At 34.8% G+C, this 18,347-nt stretch overlaps 4 protein-coding genes across 8 annotated transcripts in view; 3 read left to right on the top strand and 1 right to left on the bottom strand.

The window, feature by feature from the left end:
- Positions 1-1,561: 1,561 nt before the first annotated feature.
- Positions 1,562-3,369, top strand: lrata (lecithin retinol acyltransferase a). Its single transcript, XM_082163560.1, has 2 exons — positions 1,562-2,158; positions 2,453-3,369. Exons 1-2 carry the CDS (start codon positions 1,640-1,642, stop codon positions 2,603-2,605), a joined length of 672 nt encoding a protein of 223 aa, XP_082019686.1. The 5' UTR covers positions 1,562-1,639; the 3' UTR covers positions 2,606-3,369.
- A 2,826-nt stretch (positions 3,370-6,195) lies between these two features.
- On the top strand, positions 6,196-8,527 carry LOC309494290 (lecithin retinol acyltransferase). Its single transcript, XM_082163561.1, has 2 exons — positions 6,196-6,726; positions 8,009-8,527. The coding sequence occupies exons 1-2, from the start codon at positions 6,220-6,222 to the stop codon at positions 8,162-8,164; spliced, it is 663 nt and encodes a 220-aa protein (XP_082019687.1). The 5' UTR covers positions 6,196-6,219; the 3' UTR covers positions 8,165-8,527.
- Positions 8,528-8,639: 112 nt separating this feature from the next.
- npy2r (neuropeptide Y receptor Y2) lies at positions 8,640-14,410 on the top strand. The gene is made up of 2 exons (XM_082163559.1): positions 8,640-12,055; positions 12,815-14,410. Exon 2 carries the CDS (start codon positions 12,837-12,839, stop codon positions 13,980-13,982), a length of 1,146 nt encoding a protein of 381 aa, XP_082019685.1. The 5' UTR covers positions 8,640-12,055; positions 12,815-12,836; the 3' UTR covers positions 13,983-14,410.
- Positions 14,411-16,555: 2,145 nt separating this feature from the next.
- Positions 16,556-18,347, bottom strand: part of map9 (microtubule-associated protein 9) — a 45,612-nt gene continuing 43,820 nt past the window's right edge. For all 5 annotated transcript variants that reach the window (XM_082165658.1, XM_082165659.1, XM_082165656.1 and 2 more), the window contains exons 13-14: positions 17,916-18,051; positions 16,556-17,475 (exon numbers count right to left, since the gene is read on the bottom strand). In XM_082165658.1, the coding sequence (XP_082021784.1) occupies positions 17,356-17,475; positions 17,916-18,051 (256 nt within the window). In that variant the 3' untranslated portion in view covers positions 16,556-17,355. The remainder of the gene's footprint in view (positions 17,476-17,915; positions 18,052-18,347) is intronic.

The raw sequence follows: 18,347 nt of genomic DNA on the forward strand, positions 1-18,347 counted from the left end.
TGTATGAAAAATGCCCACTTAACAAAACGTTTTCACAGCCAAAAGCCTGTGCTACTGGCCATACAGCACCTTTAAAACGATAGGTGCAATGACATTTAGATCAGTTATTATCTTAGTTGAACAAAGGAAAACAAAACTGGCCTGTAGCTATTACAGATGCCTTGAAAGATTTATTGGTTCCTTCTGGTGTTACCATTTTTAGACCATTTTTAGACCTTACGATTACTTTATTACAGTTGTACCTTCATTACCTCTCCCAGTTTGTCTAATGAACTGGTAGCAATCTTACACAGAACCACTGTGTAGGCAGACTTCTTGTGTTAAAATTAGCTGATCTCTATTTTATTTGAATAATGATGTATTGATTCTGAACCAATGGCATTGCTTGCTTTTGTATTATAAGCTAAAAGGAAGAAGGAGAAAGAATTATGTGAGATTAATGTTTATAAGATTCATGAAAAATTTATGAAAAAATACAGTTTTTATCATTGTGGACAAAAAATAATAATCTTGTAGTGTTTTTCTTTGAGATGTCATCAGATGTCACTGTCTCTTCTGATTAGCTGCTGATATGTTAAATAGCACTTGGAGCCGAATGTTGTGGAGGAAGATATTCTGATTTCATAGATTGGACAAATGTGTCTAATGATTTAAAAAGAAAGGGGATCTGGAAGAATCTGGGAATAATAATCAGGTTTATCAGATGACCTGATTACGACAAAGAATCTCTATTCCAGGCCACTGCTAATTACGGTCACTTCTTCCTTTCACGGTCGCAGACATCTTTTGGGTGCTTAGGAGAAAGGCTAGGAGGCTAAAAGGCTGGACCAATGCATGTGAGAACAGCAAGTGGTATTGTTATAGGATAATCAGCTCCTGCCTCTAATTAAAAGGCTCACGTTTCACAGACAAAATCAGCTCAAAGTGAACTTCAAAACATGTTCAAGCAGAGGGGGAAAAAAAATATGGTTCTGGATAAGCCTTTTCACATGTCTGAAACTATTGAGGTCACAGACCTAAACGTTTGTGGAAAAAGTGTAAATGTACTATATAATGGCCACAAAATATATGGGTATAATTTAATTTTAGATAACAAAGTCTCATTGTGGAGTTGGTTGTTTTCTGCTTGCTTTTCCTACATGTGAATTTACAGTCACACAGTTGAATTAAAAAGCATATTTAATTATTTAATTAATTATTTCGTGTATAAGATTAATTACAATGCTGATTGCAAGCAGTTTAAACAAATATAAAAAGTAAATTTATTGTCAATCAATTTCTATGATATATATATATATATATATATATATATATATATATATATATATATATATATATATATAATGCTATAAAACACAATATTTTAATATAGTAATCAAGATTTCCTACTACTTGATAGTTCATTAAATTCATTTTATTAATGGTAGCCTATTATGAAGTGTTACCAACAATCTTACTGTTTATTTCCAAAAAAACTACACAACATTAAGTAATCCAGTGTTAAAGTATTAAAGTGGTTTATTGTGGGAATGTAACTTCCAGCCAATCAGAATGTTGGGAACCTCCTCAGTCCAAAAGCACATGCCATATATAAATTCTCAATCGACTGTGAGGTCTTCACTGTCATAAAAACACTAAAATGCTAGACTCGCTGACATTTCTATTTGAGAAATTCTTTCTTTTCTCAAATTTTAATCTTTTTAAAAGTATATGGCAGGGGACGGAGGAGTGTGCAGTGAGATGTCCAATGCTCAGGAGAGGAGATCTATTGGAGGTGCAACGCACTCTCTTCATTCATTACGGCATCTACCTGGGCGAGAACAGAGTGGCGCACCTGATGCCTGACATCATGCCCATATTAACTAACGAAAAACAGCTCATTAAACCAGTTGTCACCAACAAAAGACTAATTTTAGGCTGCATTTACAGAAACGCGAGTATACGCGTCGATTCGGTTGAAGATTTCGCGTATGGAGCTCAGATTCTTGTGAATGATATGGATATGAAAATGAAGTGTCAAGCACTGGCGAGCGAGGACGTCGCGAGAAGAGCAGAGAAACTGGTCGGCGACATTCCGTACAGTTTGTTATGGAATAATTGTGAACATTTCGTGACGTATTGCAGGTACGGTACACCCGTGAGCCAGCAGACAGAGAGGGTGAGTTATCTTTTATACAAAACGTGGAAAATATAGCCTAGAACACACCTTAGTCTGTTGTACTTAATAATTAAAATAGCAGAATTAATATTAATATTAATATTAATAAGTAGGCTATTATATAATTAATATCATGTTATCAAAATGTCAGTATTGGATCACAAATGATAAAATATAAATAAAATGATTATGATTATTTTTATTGCCTAAACACCTGGAATTTTGAAAAATAATCAGTAAATTGAATTTGGACTAAGTCTGTTAATTATATCTTTAACATATTTTCTTGTGCAGTTCTGTAACTGTCTGAAAACCATCATTCGGGACCAGAGAAGTGTGGCCTTAACCGTTGGGATGGGAATGTTGTACATCCTTTGCTTTGGCATGGCACCTTCAACTACATTACCCACAATCCTTATCCCCTTCATTCTGTGGATGGCTGGCTGAGAGACAATTTCAATACATCAAAAAACACAGTCCAGTCTTAAAGGGGACAAAACACAACAATGCAATGCATCAGTGCAGACGTGGAATATGTGTATGTAAAATCTGATTATGTAGTCAAGCAATGTTGGAGCATAGTTTGCATTAGCCTATGTTAAATTGTAAGCTTTATCGTTCATTTTTCATGAATTCATGAAAACATGCCATTAGCACTAGCTTGCTGCATATTTTTCATTTTTAAATCATATACTTAAAATTGGTAAAGCCAATATTGTTGTAGCTTAAAGTTACAGATTTCATGTATACTGCTCACTAAAAGTGCCTTTAAAGACATACATTATAGTTTTTTATCATTATTTTTATGCTTGATTGTGAATTTGTACAGTTTAAAATATATATATTTAATACCTTAAGTTCCGGAACAAGAACCAGAAGAAGAACATTTAGACATGAATAGTAGATGTGTAAATAGTACAACTATTTCTGGTTTGCTGTAAACAGTTGATTTGATTTATTACCATATTTTCATCAAAATAAAGCCAAAATGTTTGAATTCCAAACATTCTCAATGTTTGACCTGTGGTTGAACCTGTGGAATTTGGCAAAGGTTCTATAATCTGAGCTGTGCACCTGATTTACCATCACTGTGTGTTTTTAGGCCAGGTCAATGTTCTGTGTTAAAACATTTTTTTTTAAAGAAATATTTTCTAACTTTTATTGCAAAGTTCTTCTTGACATTAAATCATAAATAATAAAAAAAGAGAAACATTTTAATTATTGAATTATGTCACTTTAGGATGGATGTGGGAAGGAATTAATTGTCAATGTTCACAAAAAGTTGAAAAATTTTATTTAGAAAGTAGTGTTTGGGTCTAAAGCAGTGGTTCTCAACACTGTTGTCCCAGCGTTGTTAAAGACACTATTAAGAGGCCCCCTCATGTGAGTGCCCCCCTACATATTTTCTCACTCCTGCTGTAATGATGAATATATATATATATATATACAGTAGGCCTATATATATATTTATTTTTATTATTATTATTTTTTATATATATATATATATATATATATTTTTTTTTTTTTACGATGATTTATATTCATTTTATATCGGCAAATAGCTCACCTTGTTTACAAAGGATTTTTACACTAACAACATTGTCTGCTTTGGGCAGATTAATGACAAGAAACCAGTCTAGTAGATGAGCTGGAAGAGTAAAAATGCTCAGTTTAGCTTTTGATGCAACCAACCACAGTTTGAGTCTGCCTTTTCCTGATCCCATTCTTCTCCCTATTCCCAATGCAAACTGATGCATGAAACTCAATTTGTTACCACGCTAAAAACCGTGGCTCCCTTCCTGCACCTTCTAGGACACCTTTACTGAAGGCTGGGGTATTTGTAAGAGTGGGCTTTGGGGATGGGGACAAGTAAGGTCCCATTAAGGTAGCAGGGCCAGCAGGATGGAGAACCACAGTGGACCGAATGGGTCGGAGAGCTGTGGTGGAGTCGAGGGATCGGAGGACCCAGGAGGAGCCTAAGAGCCAAGATAGTCCAACTAGTATGGAACCAACAAACTCAGATTAGGACAAAGGGCTATGTATGCAAAAGGGAAAATGAGGAACCAAAAGGACATACTAAAAACCAAGGAAACAGGAACTAAACACAAAGAACCAAAACTACACAGACAACAGTGAATATGTTGCTCTTATTACTTCTTTATAATATATACACAGAGGTGCAAACAATATCTGCCACTAAATAATTAACTCTTTTTAAACTTTGTGCAAATTTAATCTACTGGCTCTGGAGAAAGGATGAGGTGTGAGGGAGAGCAGGATCCTAGGGCTGGCTGCAGGGGGCAGTATGCGAGAGACGTCCCTGCTGCTGCTCCACCACCCGGAAATGTTGCGGGATTAAAGGAGCTATGAGTGACGAATCAGCAGCCAGCCCAAATGGCACCGTTGGATGTGCGTCAGGCAGAAATTAATTACAGGTATATCCGTGCTTACAATTTTTTACAAGTACAAATGTGCAAAGAAATGTTTTTTAGTTTTTTTACACTAATTGCAAATAGCATCTAATGTCCCCTTGGAAGTTTGCTGAGGCCCCCTCAAAGTCAGAGTACAATCAAAGTTTCACTACTACCAATGAATACACTTACTAATCTCTAACACTCTTATATTTCCTTAGTTTCAGTAACCTTAGTTTCAGTAGTCATGTCAAAGCAATAACTAAATCAGCATACTATCATCTGAAAAATATTGCAAGAATTAGATGCTTTGTTTCCAGACAAGACTTAGAGAAACTTGTGCATGCTTTCATCACCAGCAGGGTGGATTATTGTAGTGGACTCCTCACTGGCCTTCCCAAAAAGACCATAAGACAGTTGCAGCTCATACAGAACGCTGCCGCCAGGATTCTGAGCAGAACCAGAAAATATGAACATATCACACCAGTCCTCAGGTCTTTACACTGGCTCCCAGTTAGATTTAGGATTGATTTCAAAGTATTATTACTGGTATATAAATCATTCAATGGCCTAGGACCTCAATACATTGCAGATATGCTCACTGAATATAAACCCAACAGATCACTCAGATCATTAGGATCATATCAGCTAGAAATACCAAGGGTTCACTCTAAGCATGGTGAGTCCGCTTTTAGCTATTATGCCAGCCGCAGCTGGAACCAGCTTCCAGAAGAGATCAGATGTGCTCCTACAGTGGTCACATTCAAATCCAGACTCAAAACACTTCTGTTTAGCTATGCATTTACTGAATGAGCACTGTGCCGCTGTTCGTCCGACTGTACTGTACTGTATTTCATTTTATTTTTCTAAACTGTTTTAATTATTCTTATTTCTTTTAATTATTTTAATTTCTTCTATGTAAAGCACTTTGAATTGCCATTGTGTATGAAATGTGCTATATAAATAAACTTGCCTTGCCTTGCCTTATATGAACAAAATATGTTGCGTGAATGATAGCATAGTTATGGTACAGATAATAATGCCTCATAATAGTAATGCCTCATATACCTCATAAATACTATAAGCATGTATAGCATTTCTTATTCAAATATTTGTTTGGTTTTGAGTTGGCATATCAGTACTTTTAATATTGAGGTTCTCAACTGCAAGGTCTTACATAACAGAAGTGCAAAGCAACACTTCCTGTGAAAGACTCTCATAAGTAATGTGTATCCAGGCAGGCCTATGCCTGACCAGTCTTATGTGTACATAAATGACAAACTGTCATGATACATTTGAATTTAATTCTTGGTAGCATCCTCTTGGTCAGGGTGCATACATTCTTCTAAAATGGTTCTGTTCAACCTATTTCATCAAGTAAGCATTATACAACTAGCACTCTGCATTAATCTCGCTATTGACCCGGGACTTTTACCTCCTGGCAATTAAGACTGACTTATTTAGCAGGCCTATTAATATCTATTCAGACACAATGGGGCTTATATAAAACTTGTAAAATCACCTTGTCGTAGTTAACATGTGATGCCCGAAAGCTGCTTAATTAAACGAACCACATCACTCCTCCCAGAGCAGATCAAATAAATTGAGTGGATGTGAAGTGAACTGCATCACTGTCCACTGCCTTCCACCATGATCGCTCTCAGACTGTTTAATTTGTTCTTCATCACATCAAGACTGGAGGATGAGTGTGAAGAAGACAGAGGGATGAAAACTTACGACATCTCCCTTTACAAGCGAGGTGACCTTTTGGTGGTGTCAAGGACTCTTTTTAAACATTTTGGAATCTACTTAGGTGAAGGTCGCGTCGCTCATTTTATCCCAGACATCCTACCAGTATTAACTAAAGAAAAGTCCATTGTTGAGCAGATGGTGACCAACAAAAGACTGATTTTTGGAGTTTTGGCCAAGGCAGCCAGTGTTCGTGTAGACCCTTTGGCTGATTTTGCATATGGTGCTCAGATTCAGGTCAATAGTACAGATAGTATGGTCAGTGTACAGCCACTGATTGGAGAGGAAGTGGCACAGCGGGCGGAGAAGCTGATTGGATATTTCTCCTACAGCTTACTGTGGCACAACTGTGAACACTATGTCATGTATTGCCGCTATGGTGTTGCATTAAGCTTCCAAACCTTCCAGGTAAAAAAAAAAAAAAAAAAAAACAGGGTGGAGAGTGATATATGTTTGGTGTTGGTAATATTTTTTAAGTCTCTTATGCTCACCAAGGCTGCAATTATTTGATCAAAAATACTGTAATATTGTGAAATATTATTACCATTTACAATAGCTGTTTTCTATTTGAATATATTTTACATGTAATTTATTCCTGTGAAGGTAAAGCTGAATTTCCAGCAGTGATTAATTCAGTCTTCAGTGCCACATGATACTTCAGAAATCATTCTAATATGCTAATTTGGTGCTCAAAAAATATTTCTTTCACTATAAGCGCCCCACTGCATTTATTTACTTGTCCATTTTTGTTTTAAAATTCCAAGCAGGATATCACAATTTCCTCCTACACAAGTACAGATTATCTCTAATTTGAATATGTCAGTGAACTTTTATCCTCATGGTTTAGTCCCCATAAATAGAGCTGAGAAAAGACTTGTGCACATCTAAGCTGCTGAATGCAACAAACAAACAGGATAACTGTCAGAGCACAAAAGCCAAGTTTGAGCTATAACAACAGTTATGAATCTTGTATTTGGAGCCAAACAGCTCAGACTATGATTATGCTATGCTATGTATGAAAATTAGATTCAACTATAGTTACTTCATTAGGTAACATATGGATTAACAATGACAATAGTATTTAGAAATGTTCAGGTTAATGTAATATTTTTTCACATTTCAAGTTGTATAAATGAATATTATATTAAAGTCTATAACTAGATTTTAATTTTAAAATAATGTTATTTATAGACTAAATTCGATAGGCCTAAGTTTAATACAATTAAATAAATTTTGTTCATTGCTAGTTAATGATACTTCATGCATTAACCAATGTTAACAAATTGAATATTGTTGTAAAGTGTAACCAAAAAAAATTTTTTACACAACATCATTCAATAAAATAATATAAAATGAGCATGGTTCTTTTCCTATTAAATGTGATGAGCTTTTTTCATTTGCTTTTACATTTGCAATTAATTTTAAAAGAATAATAAAAAAAAAAATTCTCAGTATACTCCTTTATTTCTGAATAAATTCTGAAAAGGTGAAAATGAAAAAGCCATTTTATTTTGCATTTTGAATAGCATCAAACAACAGTACCAGCGCCATCTAGTGGACAGTTGTAATTCATTACCTTACACAGTGACAGAAAAAAATAATCAGTTTGTAAAACCTCCAGCAAAGGTTTCTAATATAGAACACAAACATCTGATTCCATTCTAAACATGTCCTCTCCCCTCTCTTTCAGTTCTGCAAAACTGTAAGGACAATACTCTTCAGCAGGAAGATGATCTTCCTGTCAGCTATAATCGGGGTCTTCATCCTTTTATATCTAGGAGCTATGACACCTCTCACCACCCTTCCCATTGTCATCATTCCCTTTACCATCTGGATGGCATCTTGAAGACACTCCGGGTGGAATTTGCCCTTTAATGTTGATCCAGAAATTGCCACAAAAGCATCAAAGCATTTACTCTGTCAACAACTGCCCTTCAATACACAGGCTACAAAATCTCTTGGTATCTGGGACAATATGTGTCTGGTATGCAAACTATAGCCTAAATGTTACAAGAGGTGGTGATGATGGATTATTCATAAAACTTTGATTAAATTGTTGTATGTCTTATCACATGTCATAAGATATAGGTCCTTCGTCTGATGCTTATCATGAATGTGTATGACAATTATGATTATCAGTGTCTTTTAACCATTTTAGCACTATTTTTGTAATAATAAAAAAAAAAAAAAACTTATCATGAGAAAACAACACTATTTGCAATGTTTAATGTGCACCAAGATCGCAAGACATCTGCCACTGCCCACAGCAGAATTGAAACCTTGGAATAAGTGAAAGTGAAAAAGAAAAAGAGAGGAAATCTGTCACTGGGTATTACTGAAGGAAACAAACAAAACATCAAAAAAAATCCCAGAACCATGCATGTAGTTGATTTATAATCAAATATTAATTATAGTGTTAATTATACATAAATGCATTAACAATTTATAAAAGCTTCCAGTATTTACTTCTCATCACATGCACTTTTTCAAATCATATGCAATTGTCTTTATGAGCAATATAACAAATTCTAAATAATTTATGTCCAAATTTAAGGCAGTGCTATTTCATACTAATGCTATTCAGCAATTATGAGTTACAAAGAAACAGTAAGTAATATTTGGATGGTCCTGAGTTCCATGAAAGAACACTAATGGGGATAATTATGATGAATGGCTGTTATTGGAGAGATGCTGCAGACAGTGTTTACATAAGCTAATGTCCTACACTGAGCCTGGGGGAAATTAAGAAAATTCTACTGAATCCACTTAAATATGTACTATTCAGGCTTGTTTGTTTGCAATTATAATAATGACATCATTCAGTTATTTTTAGATTAGTTGAGCAGACAGGTACTATTTCACATTTTAATTAAGGGGATGCATTACTTGCAAGAAACAAATAATTTTTAAGTTGATAATGAAGTAAAGTTGAGCATACATTTTTCAAAAGAAGTGTGAAATAATTTAGGTTTCTTTCTTTACCTTTGAGATAATCACAGAGAAAACTAGCAAATATCCTAAAGTATAAGGCCGTGAATCTGTCATATTGGAATAAACTGCAGATAAAAAGCTGCTCTGATCATAAAAACAATGTCTCTAATAAGTTATAACTGCAGTCCCACTTTGACTATGACAGATATATTTCTTTATATTTCATGGTGTTATATTTTTACCCTGAAGTAAAACAGCTAACAGCACTATAGATCACTGGATTAACATCAGAACAAGCAGCGCTTTAGGGAGCTGGTTATTTTTGTCTTTATGTTCTCTGTAGTGTTGTTGCACTGATGCTATTTATGTCAATTTGCCTGGCTGGACATTTACCTCAGTCTCTAGAAGTGAATGAAAATCTATACCAATTAATTATACAGCTAATAAGAAACTAAAGCTGCCAGCTCAGTTCTATTAGAAACCTATTGCACTGAGATTTAGGGGTGTTTAACTGTATTACTGTACATAGATGCCATAGCAACCAAACTGCAATTACTGTTTCAACAACCTATAAGAAAACACATCACAAGACAGATGTCCTGTGGTATGAGCTCCTGAATGAGAAACATGCTGTGGATTTGAATGCTATGGGGTTTGATATTAATGTTGTGCCAATAATATTAAAGAAAATATATCACTAATATGTTCTGCTTTTAAGGACAATTATTCAAGGTATTTCATTAATCAAACATAGAAAGTTATATTTTTTGTTTCATTATGGATCCACCCAAAATGAAATATATGTCACATGTCTGAAAAGATACTTTTTTTAGGGCTCAGCAATTTTATGATTTAAATAGTACTCAAAGACTTTGTAAAAGTAGGCTTAATCCATAAATCAAGTTGTAAAAGTCTTCTGAAGATACACGATTGCTTTATGAAAGATTTAATTTAGGCTTTTATTAACATATAAACATTGATCAATGCAAATAAACAGAGCATGTCAAATATGGTAAAAGGACATTCATTTTTGTGTGTGCTTGTTTGTCACAAAAAATATATAAATTTTTGCTCCAAAGATGAACAAAAGTCTGAGATTTGAACAACATGACATGAGGGTAAATTATGAATTTGGGTGAACTTGGGTGAACTATCCATTGAAAGTATGTTCTTGGTCTTACTGTGAACAATTGTAAGAAACAAAATTATTCTTAAACCAAAAGTAATTTGCTCTTCCGGTTGCAAATGGCAGTTCATGTTGACTTTATCCTTAATCAATATTCTTTACGAAGCACAGCACAACTAATCTAACTTCTCCTTAAAAGAGTAAATGGCTTCAGAAAAACCTTATGGAAAAAAATCAATGACACTATCAAATTCAAATTTAGAAAATGAAGCAATGGTGGAAGAGAATTGGAAAATGCTAAATCATTCAGATGTTCAATGCTGTGATATTTAACGAGAAAGCAAGACAAGAATGATTAACATTTATTGTCTCAGTGCAGTTCTGCATGGTTGAGAATATTAATGCTCAGGCAGTTTGTGAATTTTTAGATTTAATTATTGCATGCATTAGTCTGGTTAAAAAAAAACTGCCCTGCGAAAGATCATAATTGCTGTCTCACTTCGATGGACTAAAATTCTGAGTTTCTTATGCCTCTGTTTCTAAATGTAAAGTGGCTGGCAGATTAAAACTTTTACTGTATCAGGTCCTTATTACATTCATTACTAATTATCATGATCACAAGATAATGCATACATTATCATCCAAACATAGCTGTACTCCATCAGATGAGAGCGTGTAATATAAGGGAATAATTCTAAAATACCAACCTTGTAATAGCCTATGTATTTTTAAAAAGACAGGCATGGTGATGCTATCAACACCCGACAACAGACATAATCAGATATTATGGCCTACAGCAACAAAAAAAGATAGAAAGAAAAAATATTGCTACGGGCATTATTCCGTTTATTCTGTTTAAATTGAATAGGTCTGGCAACAAAACGGGATTTCTCTTGTTTTGATTGTTTACATCATGTGTCCTTTTCTACCTGATGTGGATCAGGAGGACAGACATTTGTCCTTTTGTTGATTACATTTCCTGACATTTGAAACCCTCTTTGTATGTATAGCCAACCGACACCATCTGCAAAGCTCAGCTGAAAATGGAAAAAAGCTGAGAAAACAATGTTAAAAAAAAATAGGATATCATATCATGATGACACTATTCATGAGGTTAATTAGCTCTATATTACTGCAGTTATTGGAATAAGAAAATAGATAATTTAGTTATTTTCATGTCAGTATTTTTTTTTTTAAAACACTTCGTAATATCTTTCATTAACACTAGTAAAGATGATTAGAAAACATTTTATAGACTGGTGCTTAACAGATAATTCTTTCAAAGATTTAAATGTCAAGATCATTAGATTAATTCATTTTAATAAGAAATTTGAATTAGCAATTAAATATTCATAAACCTCTTATCTATTTGTCATTTTAAAGCAAACTGTGGCTCATTATGTAGTCCGATGTCAATCAACAATCTCGCGAGTACTGGTGGATTTGCGCACGTAGATCATGCAGAGACAGTCAGTAGACTCCCAGCAGACTCTCAGGGAAGCGGTCCTTTCCCTTTCAATGCATCAAATTCATTCGGACTCGTGTTACTGACACTTCTTGAGGTCTGACGTAGGGTTATTCAAGTTAATGTTGGCATGGATTTGGTCTGTTTTTTTCTTCTTCTGGCAGATATAGGTAGCCTACGTGAGCTTATGTGGCATGAAACTTCACAAATTAAAGGTAAGAAACTTTCTAAATTAAGTGCACTTTTGCACAACATATTTTGATCGGATCATTCCAAGCTGTAACACTTTTAAGTTTATGCATTCTTTTTTTAATCTATATGATTTAATGACCGCGTAGTGACAGTAAATTAACACTATGTGCAAACGTGCATTTAACATTATACACACACATACATACATATACATGCAATTTTCTTATTACAGATGATAAATAGAAATTCAAACAGATGAATCCAATGAACCTTTGATTTATTTATTTATATAAAATTTAAATTAACATGTTTAGATTAATTAAATAATAAAACGTAATGCATTAATGTATTTCATTTTTATGAATTAAAATAAGATCCACTTTAAAATACTTTATTTTAACGTGACATGGTTTTTATGAATTAAAATAAGATCCACTTTAAAATACTTTATTTTAAAGTGGCATGGTTACACGTTACATGTACTTACTATAGTAATAACAGTAAATTATGCATAATTACAAGTAACTAACCCTAAACTAAACCCTAACACTGTAGTAAGTACATTAATAATTATTACTAAGTAGCCTAATCATTTGTGTAATTACACTGTAACAACATCACCTTAAACTAACAAACTCCTTGAACCTCCATAATTTATCCTTCTTAAAAATTGTATTCACTGAATGATATAAAAAATATATAAAAAAAACAGGGCATCCAGCATCTTTTTTGAAAACAAGAGTTTTTTTTTCTTTCACTTAACTCATTCTTTTTTTTTTCAGAATAAGTGACAAAAGTGAACAAATGCTAAACATGGATATAAGAACCGAAACAAACACATCTGAAGACGAAACCCTGAACTCCTTAATTCAATCCACAAACTGTTGTACACCAGCCACTATCCAAGTTGAGGGTGTCTTAGATGGTCTGGAAGACAGTACAAAGCTGGTGGGTGTTCAAGTGATCTTGATTTTGGCTTACAGCACCATCATCGTCTTTGGCGTGACCGGTAACTCTTTGGTCATATATGTCGTGTACAAGTTTAGAAATTTACACACGGTTACTAACTATTTCATTGTCAACTTGGCTGTGGCAGACTTGTTGGTCAACACATTGTGTCTCCCTTTTACTTTGATGTACACTCTCTATGGAGAGTGGAAATTCGGACAGGTGATGTGCTACATGCTGCCATACTCACAAGGCTTAGCCGTCCACGTTTCGACCATCACGCTCAATGTTATAGCGCTGGACAGGTACCGCAGCATTGTCTACCACATGGAAACCAAGATGTCCAAAGACATGTGCATAGTCGTGATTGCGATCACATGGGTGGCAAGCGCAATCCTTGCCAGCCCTCTAGCTATCTTCCGTGAATATGTGACCTTCGACCTAACACCTGAGCAGACAATTCAGGGCTGCGCAGAGAAGTGGCCTGGAAGTAGCGCGGATGGGACAATCTACAGCATCGCCATGTTTTTCCTGCAGTACGGGCTGCCGCTGTCTATCATTTCTTTTGCTTACACTCGAATCTGGAACAAGCTAAGAAATCACGTCAGCCCTGGCGGTGGCCGTAGCGATCGTCATCAACGGCGACAGAAGACGACGAAAATGCTGGTGGCTGTAGTGGTGGTCTTTACCGTCAGCTGGCTGCCCTTTCACGCCTTCCAGCTGTCTGTGGATATTGATAGCAGTGTATTGGAAATGAAAGACTTCAAATTGCTCTATACAGCTTTTCATATTGTGGCCATGTGCTCCACCTTTGCCAATCCCATCCTCTATGGCTGGATGAACAGAAACTATAGAAGATCTTTTGTGGCCGTTTTCAAGTGTGGAAGGTTAAACAACGGAATGAGAAGAGTTTGTAGCAGTGAGGCAGTAAGTGAGAAAAGTACACGCAATAAGCAAAACGCAATCAGTGTAGCCTTTAAACAAGAAAACACTCTGCTGTGATGGCCATTTGATTTTTGAGATTTGAAAACAAAAATGTAAACATAAGGAGAAATATTAAAAAAAGTCTACTGTAAAAAAGGACTGTATGGAAATCTGAAGACTGAACACTACAAATATATGAGACAATTGTGGTGAATTGTGACTAAACACTTTGTTTGGAATGTTGTATTTTGTTGTTAAAATGTAATATGTATTTGGTTATATTCGGAATTAGCATTTGATCTGTGAAAATAAAAAGTCAGTGAGACAGGGATTTCATGTATATATTTTAGTTTTTCCTGTTTGTTTCCTGTGAAAATAAAGGGGATTTTATGCAAAATGGTTCTCAAAACATTAAAAAGGCAGCAGTAGGAAGACATCAGGGTAAGTTGGAATCAAGTGTTTGCATTTGATCCCGTCTATAATTTTTTTTTTCTGACAGTGCAGTAGTCATTATATATATATATATATATATATATATATATATATATATATATATATATATATATATATATATATATATATATATGTGTGTGTGTGGTTTAATTTATATAGAGAAATAAGCACTTAAGTCAAAGTATTTGCTTGGTTGTCTGTACAACTCACTTGAATTTAATATATTGGTGCCCTGAAAGCTGGTCTGAAACAAGTTTAACAAAAGTATAAAAGGTTTATACAAAAATGCATGTGAATCAACAAATTCATTGGGCAGCGAGGCAGCAAGCCAGCTGCTTTCTGTTTCAGACGCCCCATGTAATTAGGTTACATGGTCTCTAATACTGCACATTGTTCACAATAAGATGTCTAGGATCACAAGCAATGCAATACTACACCATTTTGATTCCAAGAGCGAAGTGTTCCCTTCTAAAAACCAAATACTCATTAAAACACAAATATTCTCATAAAATGATGTCTTAAGTTAATTAATCAGGAAGTCTCTCTGGTGGGATGTTGTCTCAACTTGTCTCTTATGGAGATTTCATATTGGACAAGGATCATGCGCAATGACAACCCTATATTGGAATTAGAATTATAAGATCATAAAATATATATTTTTTGTATTATAAAAGTTGTTGTTTTTTTTGCCCATGCACCAGACAGACACTAAAACAATAAATAAATATGGTTTACAAATGGAATGTACTCCATTAAGATCAGTATTCCTAATTCTGATAGCCAATGGCCCCTGAAAGATCAATCAACTGACAGGAACAGACCAATCAATACTCACTGCACAACAACATAAAAATAGAATAAGTGGGTCTCAAAGTATTGATCCTGTCAATGACTGTCCTGCCCGTCTTCGAATGTCCCAAAAGCCACTTTTTATTATATCTACAATTCACAATTGAATTCCTGTCTCTGCACAAAACTATTTATCTACAGACATTATTGCATTAGGGATTTTTATTTCAGTCAGATGGCTTTTAGCCTCAAAGCTTATAGGCATGTGCGTTACCACTATACCGCTAAGGATTCCAGACACAGAAGCTTTAAGGTAATTCCTAGTACTCACCTCACTTATTTCACTGTGGATGCCAAATTTCAATTGCTCTAGTGTTAAAGGTCCCGTTCTATGTGATCCCATGTTTCAAACTTTAGTTAGTGTGTAATGTTGTTGTTAGAGTATAAATAATATCTGTAAAATTATAAAGCTCAAAGTTCAATGCCAAGCGAGATATTTTATTTAACAGAAGTTGACTACAAAAAACGGCTCGATTGGACTACACCCCTCTACTTCCTTCTTTAATGATGTCACTAGAACCGTAACCTCCGCCCACAGGAACACAGGCGTATTGATGGCGAAATGTCAACAGACGTGGTTGATGTTTATCTATAATCGGATACCGCAAAAGTTTAATTCGAAGTTGTTAGTTTGCTCTGTCCTTTTCACCACAGACTGTTTTTCTAACCTGGGATAATATCAAGCAGGCTTCTCTCAGCGTTTCATACTGACGAAGGGGGCAATTTCAACTATATTCCAGCAAGCGGTAAGTAGTGATTTAATATGGAAGTAGCGATCACTCTTCACATCGTTTCTCTTAGTAGGATGAAACTAATCTTACTTAAACTGTGATTAATATACAGAAAGCGATCAAAGAACAATCCCTTTCCAATCGCCCAAGCTGTCAATCACACAGTGCGAGTTTATCTGACACTTGCCAAAACTCGTTATGAAATCAATGACGCTGTTACACTGCACAACGAAGCTCTTACTGTATTTATATGCCTCATGTTAGCATTGGTGAAATCATTAGTGAGAGTGCAGAAACTGCGTTGCAATGATAAGATCTTTCACGCGATCAACAGGCTGTCATCTGCTCAATGCTCATAATCACTGCAACCTTTTATGTGATGGGAATAGATCTAAATACTTAAAAAAACTTCTCACGATTCGTTAATCCAGATAGCTGTAATAGTAAAAACGTATAATAGCTGTAATAGTAAAAGTTTTCCAGATAGTTCCACATGTAATGCCAGATATTTCATATGCAAGCATGTCAGCCAATCACAGCAGAGGGCGTTTACACTGAAGTCTCACAGCAGACACGCCCCTTCAAACAGAGTGTTCAAAACAGGGAATGAAATCAGGCTAGGAAATATACCTTTTATTTCTAAATTATAACAATTTTTGATCTACAAAAGATACTAACATTATAAGGGCACCCCTGGAAACATTATAAAATAATAAAAATAATCCATGGAATGGGACCTTTAAAGTCTTTGATGCCACAAGCAACACAATTTCCCCTCCAACAGGGATAAATAAAGGTTATTATATACTTTATACAATAGCAGGACTTTGATTGGTAGGGCAAAGGGTGCTGATGGGTAAACTCATGCGTTATTTAAATATTAAAGCATAAAGATCCCAGGCTATGACTTTGAAGAGACCACTTCAGCAAAGTGCCTGCAAGGTTCAGAAGGCTGATCAACTGGAGTTTGAGATAAGTAATATAAAACACAGATGTACAATTTCAAGAAATGTTATATACGATAATTAATACAATAAAGTGTAACATCAGAACAAAAAATGAAAAGGTCCAAACTGTGAATGTTTAGTCAACAAGTAAACAAATTCCATAAAATAACATCAATTGAACACATGCTTTAAAAACAAAACACATTTATTGTAAATAAGGTTAAGGCTCTGATAAACCTATAATGCGATGATAAAATAAACAGCCCGTATTTATCGCTATCTCTCTTATCTTGCCATGTTTATGATCAACTTTATGATATTTAGACAAATATCTTAAAATCACTTTATAACTTAAGCGTTACTGCATTACATTAAGGGACTTTTAGTTTGATTTATTTACATTTCAACAATTCCTGAAATAATGATATCAAATGTAAAAAAAAGCAGGTTAAAAATCTAATTAAATAAAGCTCATTTTCCAAATGGGATGGTTTTATTAGGTGGGCTCCAGGGTGGAGGGGGCTCATCCTGAAGAATAGCCTGTATCCTTTTTTCATTTCTCTCTCGTTTTTGTTGAAACTCTTTTCTTCTCTGTAATAAAAGGACCAGGACCACATAAATTCAACATCAGTCAACAGAGGCAAAACAATGAAAAGCTTTTGTTTACAGCTTTCTCATTAAAAAATAAATAATGTAATTTAAATAGTCTTAGTCTCAAAGCATTTGTTTAAATGTGTGTATATACGTAGGAATCTTTAGTGCATTACGTGACAAATGAGGACTGAACAACCCCACTTAGAATAGAAAAAATGATCTGCCCTTTACACACATATAACATACGCCATAATGACAAAGATTTAATGGCAAATGCCATTTAAGAAGAGTTCAAGAACTTTTTACTATAGAACTAACTTTTTAATACATAATAAACAGCAATGGCATGAAAATATATTTTCTACAAAACTGTTTTACAGTGCAAAATGATATGTGTGATTGGGAAATTGTGCGTAAATAAATTTGCTGTAACATACCAGCCATTTGTCGTACATCTCCAAGGCCATTTTTTCATTTTCCTCCTTTTCATATTTCTCCTCCACTTCCTTTACTTTCTCCTTCCTGCGTTCTGCCCTTACCTTCTCTTCAATGACATCCTTTTTTCGGTCACTCCTATGTAATATGTAAAATAATTAACTGAAAGACATGTTCTGCAAGACGGCACAGTCATTAAATTTGATCTATAACCTGAGGCTTCACAAAGGGCACATTTACATCTATAAGGGGTCATATGCCCCTTTTTACAAGATGTAATTTAAATCTCAGGTGTCCCCAGAATGTCTGTTATCCCTTTTCCACCAACAAGAACCGAGTGCTGGTTCAGAGCTAGAGCTATTGCCAGTTCGGAGTTGGTTCGACTGACGAGCTTACTAAGAACCGGTTTGCGTTTCCACCGGCCAGAGAGCCAC

This window comes from Leuciscus leuciscus (genome assembly GCF_965113295.1).
Source record: "Leuciscus leuciscus genome assembly, chromosome: 3".
Taxonomy (NCBI): domain Eukaryota; kingdom Metazoa; phylum Chordata; class Actinopteri; order Cypriniformes; family Leuciscidae; genus Leuciscus; species Leuciscus leuciscus.

Bases quoted from the DNA above. Each gene is read 5' to 3' on its own strand.
- npy2r (XM_082163559.1), top strand. From the start codon at position 12,837: ATGCTAAACATGGATATAAGAACCGAAACAAACACATCTGAAGACGAA.
- lrata (XM_082163560.1), top strand. From the start codon at position 1,640: ATGCTAGACTCGCTGACATTTCTATTTGAGAAATTCTTTCTTTTCTCA. The intron at 2,159-2,452 runs GTGAGTTATCTT...TTTCTTGTGCAG, and splicing joins TGAGCCAGCAGACAGAGAGG to TTCTGTAACTGTCTGAAAAC.
- LOC309494290 (XM_082163561.1), top strand. From the start codon at position 6,220: ATGATCGCTCTCAGACTGTTTAATTTGTTCTTCATCACATCAAGACTG. The intron at 6,727-8,008 runs GTAAAAAAAAAA...CCTCTCTTTCAG, and splicing joins TAAGCTTCCAAACCTTCCAG to TTCTGCAAAACTGTAAGGAC.